The 15755-nt window shown below is 41.1% G+C and overlaps 1 protein-coding gene across 1 annotated transcript in view; it reads right to left on the bottom strand.

Annotated features, from left to right (window-relative positions):
- Positions 1-15755, bottom strand: part of STARD9 (StAR related lipid transfer domain containing 9) — a 297129-nt gene that overhangs the window by 32356 nt on the left and 249018 nt on the right. Inside the window, exon 23 of the mRNA XM_082274962.1 lies at positions 98-8716. Within this exon, the coding sequence (XP_082131088.1) occupies positions 98-8716 (8619 nt within the window). The remainder of the gene's footprint in view (positions 1-97; positions 8717-15755) is intronic.

Genomic DNA, 15755 nt, shown 5'->3' with positions numbered 1-15755 from the left:
GCTGTAAATAATGTCCTTTGTGCTGTTTTTAATTTTAGGTAAACTTAGGCTTCAAGATTTTACTTTTGAGAAAGTGATGCATGAAGATGCTTCTTACCTTGCATATAGCTGTTTCTTTACAGAAACCTGTTCCTGACTATCCATCTTTCCTGTCTGTATCACTCTCAGTAGTGCATCGGTTTCTCCAATTCCGTAGCTGAGCTTGGCTTCTGCTAGCTGCACAGTAAGGGGCTGTGGATTCATCTCCAAGTGTAGTGCAGACATGACTTCTGCACGCTCCCGCTGCAGTCTCTCAATCTCACGAGATCGGCTTTCTATCTCTTCCTGGGACGTACAGGTGGGGCTCTGTTTCATACTCAAATTGGGATAACTCATTAACAACTGTTCATGTCTCGGTGAGCTACCTTGAAATCCGGACCAATTGCTGAACTTATTATGAAGGGGCAGATCCTTCAAACTGTAGTTATGTGATTTGTGACTGCTTGCCAAAGTGGGCTCTTGACCTAGAAGAATGTCAGTATTGCACTCACTTTCCACTATAGATAAGCCATCATCCTGCAACTGCAAGTTAAAACCACTTACTTGTGAAGGTGAATATTGGCAGATTTCATTTTTTACATATGAATTACTTGACGTTATGGTACTACTAGCAAGATCATTTTTATCAGCACCATATTCTGTCTTTGTAGTTCTTGTTAGGGACTGCCTGTGCCTGTCCAACATGGGATGTTCCATCTGATAGAGATTTTCAAGTGACTGTGGGCGTTCCCAAGCTGGCAAACCAGTAAATGTGGTTGCAGGTACTTTTTTGGCTTGAGTGGATCCTAAATTGTCTTTTCTATCTTCCCTGTCTCCATACCCTGAAATCTCAGAATTACTAATAAATTGGTTAATGGGAGAGAGTTTGTTTTGCAGAATGCAGTTTTCACTCTTGTATCTCTGAACTTTATGTGTTGCTATTCTTCTTTTAGGAGATTCTCTGAGAGAGCTGCAACGTACAGCTTCAAATGTATTTTCTTTATTTCCCTGACCAAATGAAAAAATGGTTTCATTGTCTGTTTCTGTTTGCGAACCGGTGACTTGTAGCTTACAATTTTCTTGTTCTCTCCTTTTTCTGTGTCGAGAGACTTTCTCAAGGTTTTGTTCACTAGAATTGTTTTCAAGTTCAAATTTATTAAAAGGTTTCTTGCTTGCTCTTAGCGTTAGAATTGGCGATGAAGCTCGATCAACCATTGTGGTGTTTCCTTGACATGAAGTGTGGAATCTTAGAGTTTGAACAACTGGTAAAACACTATTTGCTACAGCAAGTGAAATATCTTCTGAGTCTTTATTCAAAATGGTTGAAACAGGAGAACTTGTAGGTGAAGAAAGTGGAAGAGTGCTAGCAGACAGGAATGGGACAGATGCTCGTATACGTGGTGATTTAGACATCCCATGATCTGCTGGTTTAGCAGGCACATATCCATGTAAGTTTGGAAGGCTTTGTGTCCTAACATTTGTTGTTTTACCACTTATTTTTGCCTCTGTTAAATGCATGTTGTGAGTGTTGTCTGGAATATGAGTTGATGAATCTGCTCCAACTACTTTTACAATGACATTTATCTCTGAGGGGCTTAGAAAATGGTTACTTTCTGTACAGTTCTGTGTACTGTTTATTTTTGGCTTATCTGTCTGAATACCTTTGTCTTCATAAGTTTGGGTAAAAGAGTCTTTGACTGACTTTTTAACAAGTGACTCTGCAATATCAAGTGTGACATTTTCAGAGTGACGCTGAGACAAATTTCCCAGTAGTTCTGAGGTTTCCTGTAACAGCTGTGATAAATGAATGGACATGCTCTGCACATTGGACCAAGAAACTGGTTTCTGGTGCCTCATTTTCCGTGAGGATAACACATCTGTGCTACTTTTTTGGTGCTTGGTGGTTCTACGATATCTAGGCTTTATGTGCTTAGTGTGTGTTCTGTGTTCATAAGATATTCTTTGGTCATTTTCATTGCAAGTCTCTGACTCTGAAGTGTAAAAAATCATTATTTCATCTAGCTGGGAACAGTCTTCAAGTCTTACTTGTGACTCAGATGTCCCAACAAATTCCAAATCATTTCTTGTGTGTACAGCAACAGTTTCATCCAATAGTTGATCTTGAAAACCATCAAATGAATTTAAATCATGTCTAGAATCATTTCCTTCAAAACTGCTTATTGTGCTGGATGCTGGTTTTGCATAGGAACTAAGATGTGAATTAAAAGGAGAACTATGAGAATTGAGCCCTTCATCAACACTAGAACATCTCATTAATCTATCAGCTGTGGCTTGAAACCTACTGCAAGACACATCGCTGGCACTGTTAAATGAGCAGTTCCTCCACCCAGCCCTAGGACTAACTTCCTGATGCCAAGAGTGAACAAAGGGGTTAATGTCACTTGAGGTAAAGTGAAGACCTTCTGTATTCTCACCCATTTCTTCTATTGATGTCTGCGTTTGTTGTGATGAGTTACGAAATAAACTGCTATGGAGTTTAGATGGTACTTTAATGGGAATACAGTCTTTATCGGTACCTTCATCCTTAAAATGTGTATGTCCAGCAATGCTGTCCTGGTCATTTGCAAAACAGTTTGGGGGCTGATAGTGATCAGTAAGACAACAGTTTGTTTTGCAGTGTGCTACATTATGTGGTGAGCAATCCTTTGACTCCTTATTTGAATGGTCTTGTCCATTATGCTTAGTTTTGGTCCCAGAACCTAATCTTTGTGAAGAAGATTCATATCTTGGGCTGGAGGCTAAACCATCAGAAGGGAACTTTGAGGATTCTGCCTGTGACTTGGCAAGAGCCATGGTAGGTGATAAACATTCACACAGGGTATGGGTGGAGCAGTTTGAGGATTCTGCCTGTGACTTGGCAAGAGCCATGGTAGGTGATGAACATTCACGCAGGGTATGGGTGGAGCAGTTTGAGGATTCTGCCTGTGACTTGGCAAGAGCCATGGTAGGTGATAAACATTCACACAGGGTATGGGTGGAGCAGTAAGCTTTGTTAGACGTGGTGCAAGTTGACATGTCTAGTTCGGAAAATCCATGGTGAGAAAAGTCACCAGGGACACCTGTATGAATAGCTCCATGCATTTCTGATTTACCTTCATTTAATACTGACAGACTCTCCAGTGACCTGATTTTCAAGCTTGTAAGGCCACTCGAGGCTAAGGAACTGAATGTTTCTGTGTCATCTTCTCCTGAAGAAATCTCAGGAGAGTCATTTAACTCTGAAGGACATTCTCCACTGTCTTCTTCAGTCACACGAATATTGTTTTCAACTCCTTCATTTTTTCTGCTTCTGTATTCCATTTGTAAGGCTGGATCAGTTAGTTCTAGTACATGACCTGATATGACATTTACTCCACAGGTGTCCAGAATTTCGGTAGACTGCGGTGTGCTTTCATCCATTACCAAACTTAATTCTGACTTTGGGTTATGTTGCCATTTCTTACTGATGGAAATGGACATTTCACATGTATGATCTAAGCCATGGTGCACATTTCCCTTTTCTTTTTTTTTTTTTCCAAAAAGAAGCACATTTCCCTTTTCTCTTGGTTCAGTTTCTTGACAGGGTCTGAAAGTGGATGGCTGACAACTTAGAGATATTTCAGTTTGTTGCTTTGCTTCTTGGCATTGAGAAAACTGACATTTATTGGAATCATTCTGGATATCTTTCAACACTTCATTTGATTCTTCAATACACTTAGCAGAGTTAGCAGATGATGTAGCAGCTTGCAAAGTGCCGGCATTTATAGAGTAGGTTAAACCAGGGTAAGCAGATTTAGTTTTGCAAGTAGCATTTTCAGGATTTTGTAAAGGGATAACATTCATTTTGTCTTCTAGTTCTTCCTTTGTCAGAGGGCTTTCTTCTTTTTGCATAATCTTATTCTTACTTGGAAGTTTGTTTAGTGTTTGTTGCTCCAGCAAGTTTTCCTCTGGTGCTTTGACGCAGAAATTTTGCTCTTTTGTTTGGGAACTTTCCCTTCCTAGATTAAGGTGTATTTGTTTACTTTTCTCCTCAAATCTTTCCTGAAGATTTTCCTGTCTCTCAGAAGTCCTATCTAAAGAAATAATGCCATCCATTTCTGCCAAGGAATGAACATCTGAGCAAAAACCATGCAACAGTATGGGTACTGATGTTGTAGAGCCTTCCTGTATACTTTCATTCTTTGTGACACTTGTTCCTGTTTCATGTGGGATACAAAGTTCTGATTCCTCATTTTTTGGTTTAAAAAAAATATTTCCTTCTTTAAACTTCAAAATCCTGAAAGATCTCAATTCCTGATTTTCACCATTTTCTATCATTGTTATTAAGCCAGGTGTGCATTGTGAACCTAAGTGTTCTGGCTCAGATGTGTTTGGTAAACTTTCTGTATTATTATAATGTGTGCTTACAGCTTTAGCCCCACTACATTGTGATTCAAAAACATGTTCACTTTGCATTATAGTTTCATAATATGGAAGAATCGGATATGTACTTGCAATATCTTGTGTTAAGGGTTTCACACCACAGTAATGGTTTTCTTGCATGTTATTTATAATATCAGACAAAGAATTAGTATAGTTTGATTGCTCATTATTTCCAGTAACAGTGTTTCTGATATGTTTCTGAAAACATCCCTCTGAAGTTGTAGAATCCTGAGTGGTTGTTACATGATTGTTAGTTTTCCCCTTTAAAGCAACTTTGTCATAAACTTTATTATCATTTTCTTCTATGTCATGCTTTATATTAGCCTGTTTATTAGTTAAATATGAATCTTTAGGTTTTCTCCTCGAAGCACCATATTTGCCATCATCTTTATCATTATTGGTTTTCTCAGAATTCCCATGGTTTTTCTTTATCTGTTTATTAGGTGGAAGTGAACATTCAGTTTCAGATGTCATAGTTTCCATTCTTAGTTCTTTTAAGGTCTGTTCGGCAATCACATTCCAAGACTTTTCTGCATCTTCGCCATCGCTTTTATTACACAACAATGGATCTGTGTGGGTTATGACTCCTGAGGAAATTGATTGGTCGTCATTTTTACTGCTATTAAACAATTTTGAACTCTTCATATCTGTGTGGATGGCTTGTTCTGGAGGACATTTAGCTTTTTGCTGTTCACAATTTGGTTTACAACAGTGTATATCATTTTTACCCTTAAGGATATCATTAGTATAATTTGGTTTCGGGTGTTTTGTATTTAAATCATGCACTTGCTGGGTGTTTTCAGATAAAGGCTGTAAATTATGCATTCCCTCTTCTGGTAATATCTCTTTTTCTTTCAAAGGTTTTGATTGAAGGAGAGCCTCACCAGATGAATTGCATGTTAAAACATATTGTGTATTATTGAGACTGGATAATGGCCCTGTATTATCTTCACAAGAACTCCAAGATTCACTCTGTTTATTACTATTTATATCAAGAAGATGATGTTGAAATTCACAAGTCTTATCAAAAAGTGCAGATTCTGAATAATTCAAAGGGATGTTACCAGGATGTTTACTAAAGCATCCATTTACTCTGCTTTCCTTATGTTTAGGGCTTTTGTACTCAGACATATTTCCCCCAGGTAATGTACTCGACCTTGGTAGTAAGTGCTTAGTTAAAGGCGAGTCAGTGAGACCTATTACTGGTGAAAGGCTGGTGGCTTCCATATCAGCCTCTGGTGATGTGCAGGAAAGTGAGCAGAGTGAGCCACTAAAAATAATAGAACTTTCTGTGTCTTTGTGGCTGTCACCATCCTCAGTTCTAGAAACCGGAGAATTACCATTGTCAAGGTTTTCAATATGTTGGACAAGGTTATTATATATTATTAGTGGTGTTATATTTCTTGATTCACTCTGATCAACAAACATTATTTGATTAGAATTGTTCACAACTGACAGTGGTTGGTTGGCCATTAGATCTGAAGTGCTGATGTCAGCATTGTCAACAGCTGCAGTTTTGTGATGTCCATCAATAATCAATCTTTGAAGGGGGTCAGCTACTTTATTTTTATAGATGTTAGATTTATCAGATAAATGTTGTTGTTTTTCTAGCTTCCACTCTCTGTTCTGGTTTAGATCAAGAGCTGCACTGTATGTTGTCACTTCTGATACCAAGTTGGTGTTTGCAAGGCTGCTATGAATTTGAATGTCTTTTGCTTGTAGCATATTTATAATACCAGTCAACTTTTTGGGAATTTTTTCACTCTCTAAATTATTATTATGTAAAATTCCAGACCTGTTAAAATCTGAACAAGTATCACTGAGAACTGTAGTTTGGTTATTCAGATAGCCAGTCTGAACAGGTGTTACATTTCTATCAAAGTTTTTGATAGTAGCATCAATATGGCCATGAATTTCACCATTCTCCGGAGTTAAATGTAAAACAAACATCTCTCTAGGTTTACATTCTTCATCAGAAATAGCAGTTGGCATATCATTAGAGGTGCATTCTGAGTGGGAATTTTGCTTCATATCCTGGTTTGTACTTTTTAAGACTACTGTGCTTACAGCTGTATTTAAATTTACAGAATTCCTTGATATAGAAAGATTTTTATTACACTCTGTCAGATCTTTTTCTGCATTATTTCCTTGTTCAATGTTTCCTTTATTATTCACTTCATTTAGTTCTAGAGATTCCTTATGGTTATCTTTTATATCCTGGCTGTATGTTTCTACAGAAATTCCGAGATCACCTGTACCATCAGTTTTCACAGAAACTGCAACTTCTTTATTGTTGACTTCTTCTGTTGTTGGGTCCAACAATACCTGTGGTATTTTATTTACCTCAGTTTTGGCAAAACCAGTGGGCTCCAAAGCTACATTTGTTTTGTCTAGAAAGGATTTCTGCGTATTTTTTTCACACTCCATGAAATTGTTTGATAAATCAGGAAAAGCTGAATGATGTTCTGATGAATTCAAGTAATCTAAGTGTGTTATGGAACAATCATTGTCAATATTAATACATTCATGAATAGGCTTCTGGTTTTCAAAACAGTTTACTTTGATATCTTTGATATAACTAGTGTTTGGTTGATTTCCCTCAACATTAGATATATTTAGGTTTTTGTAGAGTGGTTCTGGATCCTGAGAGTGCTGTACATTTAATTCTTCCTGTATGCCAGGAGATGCCCTAGATTTGTTTTTAATAAAAATAGTTTTAGTAGATGCTTCTGACCCTTCATCGTGTATGAAGTCTGAATCTGTTTTAGCAGCCTTATTGTCAAGACAAGAAGAGTCTTGGTGAAGAGTATTTACAGCAGGTTCTATTGTACACGTTTCACTTGATAATCCATGCAAGGTGTGTTCACTAATAAAAACAGGTGAACTAAGGTGAATTTGATGGGAGATTACATCAGGAACATTCAAAGGTGTTGTTGAGGTATCGATGTTTCCCATAGTAGCATAATTATTTATTTTAAGGTAAAATGAGGCACTTCTTTCTAGAGCTGTATTTTCTCCAGGAGTTGTGATGTCTACATTCTTCTGATCATCATCAGTCATATTTAAACACCTAGGACTCTGGAGTTTCCAGAAGATCTCTGCTGGTAGTTCTTCAGATGAATCCACATCTGGTACTTCATCAGCATCAGCCAAACTGTCTAGAGAAAAACTTTTTGAGAATCCAGCAGTAACTGACCCAGTTGTAACTAAAGGAAATGCATTGTGATCTTCTGTTAAACTTTTAGAAGAGCCAGAATGAGTCCCAATCGTCTTATATCTGTTATATGTTCGTTTAATATGCCTATCCTTTTTATTTTCCCTTTCCACCAATGAGTCCTGTGACATCTGGCTGTCCTCGCTGTCTGAATCCCTCCTACTATTTTTCTGTCTCTCTTTATCTTCCTGCTTCAGTTGTTTTTTTAAGGCACTGGTATATGCAGAAGACAGAGAATCTACAGAATAGTAGCTTTCACTGTCAGAAGAGTCACTGTTATCATCCTCTTTCCAGTGTTCAAGTCCTTGTATATTAGATCGCAGAAGTCCCCTATTGAGTCTCTCTGTGCTCATCCATCTCCTTTCAGTTTCATGGGGGTCTTCACGACGGTGGTTAACTTTGGATATGTTGTCAACAGAAGATGATATCTTATTAACCCCATTAATTGGTTTTGTTTTAGTAGTTGGTGTTGACATTGTCATGTTTCTTTTTACTGTTTTCACTGAAAATGGTTCCCTAGGTTGAATCTTTCCTGGGCCAGGTGAGCTCTGAATATTCTTGGCATATTTTTCTGGTGGAGCTTTTATACCCTCACTTTTTGCTGTTATTTTGTTCTTCTCCAACACTGTGTTTTTTCTAGGTATACCAACAGTAGGTTGTGACTGACTTTTAGTTGCTTTTAATTTTGTGTCCTTGGTTCCTGTATTTACAGGAGCGCGTATATTTTTTTTCTTTGGTGGCTCAGTAGAACAGCTGGAAAGTCCTTTTGATCTACCACCAGCTTTATCCATTTTTTGCCGTTTTTTGCTCATTTGTGGATCACTTGGAAAAAGTGTAGCACCAGAGTTGCTGTAACTAACAAGCAAGTTAATGGTTCTCTTTTCTGCTTGTGGGCTTGCAGATTCTACAATGAATGGTTCACTGTCCACTTCATCACAGCTGCCACCACTGGGTGAAGTTTTAACAAGACAATCTATCGACACAGCTCTTAGGGGCTTTTTGTTTTCACCGGTCTTAGATTTTTGTACCAGCTCACTTTTACATTTTCTTTTTACGAGAGCACTAAAAAGAAAAGAGTAAAATACAGTTTTAATTGGTTAAAAACTATAAATACAAGACAAAAACATATCCCAGACCCATATAAAATGGTTGTTACAAGATCTAAACAGAATAGGTATAAAATAGGAATTTTGACTTACCTGTAAGTCCCTTATCTTGAAATCCTGTACAGGACACAGGGTTTTTTATTAATAGACTATGGGTCAGTAGGCGAACTACCAGGGTTGCAAAGATGGCAAGAAGGGGGCTCACTGCAGAACATGTAAAAACATTGTAAGGGGCCCTGCAATGGGAATAAAGGGCCCTGGGATCCATGGGAAGGGCCCAACAGCCGATGGAAAGGGCCCCTGTCGGTCAGGGGAGCTCTTCATGATTTATTGCACCTGGGTCATGAAGGTTCTAGTTACGCCTCTGCTATGGGCTACAGTGCCTTGCGAAAGTATTCGGCCCCCTTGAACTTTTCAACCTTTTGCCACATTTCAGGCTTCAAACATAAAGATATAAAACTGTAATTTTTTGTGACGAATCAACAACAAGTGGGACACAATCATGAAGTGGAACAAAATTTATTGGATATTTCAAACTTTAACAAATAAAAAACTGAAAAATTATTTAGCCCCTTTACTTTCAGTGCAGCAAACTCTCTCCAGAAGTGCAGTGAGGATCTCTGAATGATCCAATGTTGACCTAAATGACTAATGATGATAAATAGAATCCACCTGTGTGTAATCAAGTCTCCATATAAATTCTCCTGCACTGTGATAGTCTCAGAGGTCCGTTTAAAGCGCAGAGAGCATCATGAAGAACAAGGAACACACCAGGCAGGTCCGAGATACTGTTGTGGAGAAGTTTAAAACCGGATTTGGATACAAAAAGATTTCCCAAGCTTTAAACATCCCAAGGAGCACTGTGCAAGCGATAATATTGAAATGGAAGGAGTATCAGACCACTGCAAATCTACGAAGACCTGGCCGTCCCTCTAAACTTTCAGCTCATACTAGGAGAATACTGATCAGAGATGCAGCCAAGAGGCCCATGATCACTCTGGATGAACTGCAGAGATCTACAGCTGAGGTGGGAGACTCTGTCCATAGGACAACAATCAGTCGTATACTGCACAAATCTTGCCTTTATGGAAGAGTGGCAAGAAGAAAGCCATTTCTTAAAGATATCCATAAAAAGTGTCGTTTAAAGTTTGCCACAAGCCACCTGGGAGACACACCAAACATGTGGAAGAAGGTGCTCTGGTCAGATGAAACCAAAATCGAAATTTTTGGCAACAATGCAAAACTTTATGTTTGGCGTAAAAGCAACACAGCTCCTCACCCTGAACACACCATCCCCACTGTCAAACACGGTGGTGGCAGCATCATGGTTTGGGCCTGCTTTTCTTCAGCAGGGACAGGGAAGATGGTTAAAATTGATGGGAAGATGGATGGAGCCAAATACAGGACCATTCTGGAAGAAAACCTGATGGAGTTTGCAAAAGACCTGAGACTGGGATGGAGATTTGTCTTCCAACAAGACAATGATGCAAAACATAAAGCAAAATCTACAATGGAATGGTTCACAAATAAACATATCCAGGTGTTAGAATGGCCAAGTCAAAGTCCAGACCTGAATCCAATCGAGAATCTGTGGAAAGAACTGAAAACTGCTGTTCACAAAGCTCTCTATCCAACCTCACTGAGCTCGAGCTGTTTTGCAAGGAGGAATGGGCAAAAATTTCAGTCTCTCGATGTGCAAAACTGATAGAGACATACCCCAAGCGACTTACAGCTGTAATAGCAGCAAAAGGTGGCGCTACAAAGTATTAACTTAAGGGGGCTGAATAATTTTGCACGCCCAATTTTTTAGTTTTTTATTTGTTAAAAAAGTTTGAAATATCCACGTCATGATTGTGTCCCACTTGTTGTTGATTCTTCACAAAAAATTACAGTTTTATATCTTTGTGTTTGAAGCCTGAAATGTGGCAAAAGGTCGAAAAGTTCAAGGGGGGCGAATACTTTCGCAAGGCACTGTATATGTTACTACCTTCAGGTGAGTGGACACTGGCAAAAACTTCTGAAAGGGGAGAGCCTAAAGCATACTCATATAATCCTGCCAACTTTATGGGGCTCCAGTTTTAACAAACATTAGGTATTGATCAAGGCACAGAGGGAAGGGGCCTGTGTCCTGTACTATTCCACAAGATAAAGAATTTATAGGTAATTCAAAATTCCTATTATCGAATCCCCCACTCTTTCTATAGCCAAGGTTAAATTTCTGATCACGCAAACTAGCTAAATGAGAAGGTGGAGGCGAGGATAATTGAAACCATGCAAAAATACTCAGCTATGTAGTATGTACATTTTCTTGCATCCGGAATAGATCATACTCTGTTTGGCCTATAGGTAGGGCTAGACCATCATCCTTCCATTCCTCTGTTTTTTCCCTTTTTTTCCTCATCCTTCTCCACTGACTTCACCCCTCCTCCCCTACTTAGTGAACACATCTCCTGACTGTTACTCATGTTGAAATTTCGCCTTTTGAGCGACCGTATATCCATTTTTTCTGGAGTCTTTTGCTTGATGTTTATTTTGATGCTGGATAGCATCGTTATCTGCTAAATGTATTTTTGATTTATTGGTATACCACTGTTTTGAGTTTGGGTGCTTTAGCACAATGTCTTTAATGCCTTTATTGCTTCAAGATCATTCACATCCCATGCTTTGTTACTGTAGAATTCAATAAAAAATGTATTGAACCACAAAACTCCTATTATCCTAATCATACAGCACAGGACACAGGACTGGTATAGACCATGTGACTCACCCAAGCCATTAAACTAGAGATGAACAACGCAGCAACACAGAATTGCCAACAGGCTAACAAAAAACACAAGGGTTTAAGGAACCCAAACAAAATACTCAAATAACACCTTGAAGTACCTTGCAGCCAAAGCTCACATCAGCTCAAACTTGAGCTTCCACCTAGTAGAACTTTGAAAATGTTTGAACTGAGGAGCAGGAGTCGGCCTTGCAAATATGGGATACAGATGCCTGATGTTGAAAAGCCCAGGAGACACCATTAGCCCTGGTAGAATGGGCTCTGATAGAATAGGAAGGAACCTTTCTTCTTTAGGGCATAGCCTCTGGAAATTAGTTGTCTGATCCACCTGGCAATAATAACAGGGGAAGCAGGGTGTCCTCTATGAAGACTTCCAGGTATAAAAAAAATACTGTCTTGCAAAAGAGGCCGTGGCTGCCAGCAGACAGTCCCACCGACATCCAGGCGATGTAAGGCAATTTTCTTGCTATGTTTTGGGGCAGAACAGATGAAAGGGAAGACGATGTCCTCGTTGAGGTGAAAAGAAGAGACCACCTTAGTTAAAAAGGAGGGTTTTGGTCTCAAATGCTTGTCGAAAACAAGAAAAGGCTCTTTACAAGACAGCTCAAAAACATGCGTAACCGACGTGATGGTAATCAGGAAGGAAAACTTAAAGGTGAGATCTTACAACAGAATGTCTATGATCAGTTCAAAGGGGGATCTCTGAAGAGCAGAAAGCATCAGGTTGAGATCCCAAGGTGACACAGGAGGTCAAATTAGGGGAATGAGATGAGCAACTTCCTTTAGAAAAGAAATGATATAGGATTAAAAAGATACGAGTTTTCTGGAAAAGGATGGATAAAATAGAAACCTGCCCCTTCAGGGTACCAAGGACCTAATGCTGCTGATGCCTAGAATGAAAACGGGCAAAAATAGGAGTGATAGAGCATTCCATAGGTTTATGCCTTCTGTCTTTGCACCAGACAAATTAGGACTTCCATGCTTGATGGTAAATCTTTCGGGAGTTGGATTTCCTTGCTTTGAGTAAGGTGGGAAAACCGGAACAGAGATAACCCTATCCAAGTTAGGACTTGGATTTAACAGCCATGTTAGAGCCACTGACTAAGAAGCAGGATGGAACAGGGGACAGTGAGTCAGCAGGTCTGGTCTGTTTGGATGAGGTCAGGGCTTGTCCAACAGATGTCTGGGAACTATGTTTTTCCAAAACAAACCTGGTATGATCAGAATTAACAGGTCCCTTTCCTCTTATATCTAGATCTGCAGTCAAGGGAAGATTTTCATCAGATGGAAGGCATTAACCAGCTGAAACTGGGTCTAGGGAATCGCCAGACCATCTATTGTGAAGGATAGAGGATCCCTGGTCTTGGCCACACATATGTTTTGCTTTCTGTTGTAAAAGGAGGTCAGGGTGTCCACAATTGGTTTTCCCCACCTTTGACAGAGATCTTGAAAGATATCCTGATGTAAAAGACCACTCTCATGGGTCTGGACATTGATAGTTTAGAAGCTCTGTCTGTGAATCCACTGTCAGAAAGCGAAAGGTCAAGAGAGCTGGAATGCAAGTTTCTGTCTTTGAAAATATTAGACTTTTGTTCTTCAAGGATGCTATGATTCTGATGCCCCCTCTGATGCTTTATGTAGGCCACTGCTGTGGCATTGTCTGACTGTACCCTGACTGGGTGACCTTGTAGAAGGGAGGTCCAATGTTCTGGATATAGCTTGATGGCTCTCAGTTCCAGAATCTTGATGGGTAGTTTTGACTCCTGTGGGTACTACGTCTACAGAACAGTCAGTGAGTTGTAAACCTCACCCCAGTTTTAATATTCAGTGAATTGAATGCATACAGTGATGTCTTCAACCCAAAACCAGCCTTCCCTAAGAGTGAGGCTGATATTGTTTGGGTTGGAAAAATCACTGTATGCAGTCAATTCACAGATTTTTAAAAACACTGCAAGAAGAGCTAATTGGAGTGTGGCTGATATTTTTTCCTATTTGCATCTGTGGTTACCACATTCCTTTCTAAATTTCTGTGAAGAACAACTTTCTCAGTTCCAAGGCAAATTTGGTGATCCACCATGTCAGGAGACCTTTACCGGACAGGATCACTAGGTGATCCAAGGACTGGGTCTGCTTGTTCCATAACTTGAGAGTGTTGGGTTGAAGATGTCTGGAGTAAAATGGGCAAAGGGAATTGCCTTGAAGGAGGCTACCATGAGGCCAGGAAGACTCCTACAGAAATGAATTGGAGGGGTGTTGTCGTGACCTGAGGGTTTCAAAGCTGGGCCTGATCGCCCGGACCACATCCAATGAATGCAAGGCAAACACCTTGGGATGCTTGGGCTTCGCACATAGCGAAGGCAACAAAATATCCTCCTTGAGGTGGGAATCCGACACCACCTTAGGGAGAAAAGACTGAGTTGGTCGTAGGACCACTGCATCCCTATGAACAACCAGTTAAGGCGAACGGCAAGACAGAGCCACCAGTTCAGACACTCTGCATGCAGAGGTGATAGCCAGCAGAAAAGCTACTTTCTGGGACAACACAGGCAGAGAGATTTCTATGATGTTCTCAAAGGGAGGCCGTTGCAAAATGGACAAGACCAAATTTAGGTCCCACGGAGCCAAAGGAGCCCTCCGCGGCAGAGCCAGATGACGTAACCCTTGAATAAAGGTTCGAATCAGAGAGTAAGTCGCCAATGGACGCTTGAAGAAAATGGCTAAGGCCGACAACTGACCTTTGATTGTGCCCAGCGCCAAATGCTGTTCCACACCTTCCTGCAGGAAGGCCAAAAACCTCACCACCGAAAAGGAGCAAGGAAGAAAAACCCTCGCGACTCACACCAGGTAATATATACGCCATTCAGGTATGATGGTAAATCTTCCTGGAGGTAGCCTTCCGAGCTCACAGCAAGGTAGGAATGACAGCATCTGAGAGGCCACTGTCTCTCAACACCTGGCTTTCAACAGCCATGCCGTTAAAGCCAAAGATCGTAAGGCAGGATGGAAGATCGGCCCTTGAAACAGCAGATCTTAACTCAGAGTTAGCCGCCAGGAAGGCTCTACGACCATCTGCACGAGGTCCGCGTACCAAGACCGACGAGGCCAGCCTGCAGCTACCAGAAGTACCTGCACCTGTTCCAACGCCAACCTGCGGAGGAACCTGGACAACAGTTTAATTGGAAGGAAGGTGTAAATCAGCTGCTACCGGTGCCAGGGCACCACCCACGTGTCCGCGGCATCCGCCAGAGGATCTTGGGCCCTGGCCGCGAACCTTTCCACCTTTTTGTTGAGATGAGACGCGAACAGATCAACGTCCGGAGTCCCCCACCGGGCACACAGGGGACGAAACACCTCTGGATGCTGGGACCATTACCCCTGATCCAAGGACTGATGACTGAGATAGTCCGCCTGCCAGTGCTTCACTCCCGGAATGTGAACAGCGGAGATGTCATGGTCTTACCTTCTTGCTGTTCTCCTTCGTTTGACATGTGCTGGCGGCCATCTTGGTTTCTGGGTTTCTTGTAGCCTCCCACCCTGCGGCTCCTCCTTCCCACTGGGAGGAGCTGGATGCCTAGCTCATATATATAGGAGGTCTGTGGCTTCAGTTCCCTGCTTGGTCCTCCTGTGTTCACATGCTACTAAGACTGCTGCTACTTCTGGTTCCTGTTCCTGGCTTCGTCTGACTACCCTGTTGGTTCCTGATCCTGGCTTCGTCTGACTACCCTGTTGGTTCCTGATCCTGGCTTCGTCTGACTACCCTGCTGGTTCCTGACCCCTGGCTTCGCAAGACTCTGCATCGGTTTCGCCATCCGTTTGAACTTTTGCTTTATAGCTTGTTTTTCAATAAAGCTGTCTTATTTTCACTTATCTGTTGTTGTACGTCTGGTTCATGGTTCCGTGACATTAGGACCAAGCCATGAATTCTGACGGTACAGGGCCATCCTCGCTACCCATGCTGGTTGCCAGACTTGATCAGCAGGATCACCTGTTGGGTCGGTTCGCCGTGGCGTTGCAAACCCTGCTTGAACGCACGGTACAACAGGCCACGAATTCTGACGGTACAGGGCCATCCTCACTACCCACGCTGGTTGCCAGACTTGATCAGCAGGATCACCTGTTGGGTCAGTTCGCCGTGGCGTTGCAAACCCTGCTTGAGCGCACGGTTCATTTCGCTCCCGTTGCCGATGGGTCGGTTGTCGCTCCTGGGCCCGCT

Source organism: Pelophylax lessonae (genome assembly GCF_965119305.1).
Source record: "Pelophylax lessonae genome assembly, chromosome: 13".
NCBI lineage: Eukaryota > Metazoa > Chordata > Amphibia > Anura > Ranidae > Pelophylax > Pelophylax lessonae.
This window is presented reverse-complemented; position numbering and strand designations above follow the sequence as displayed.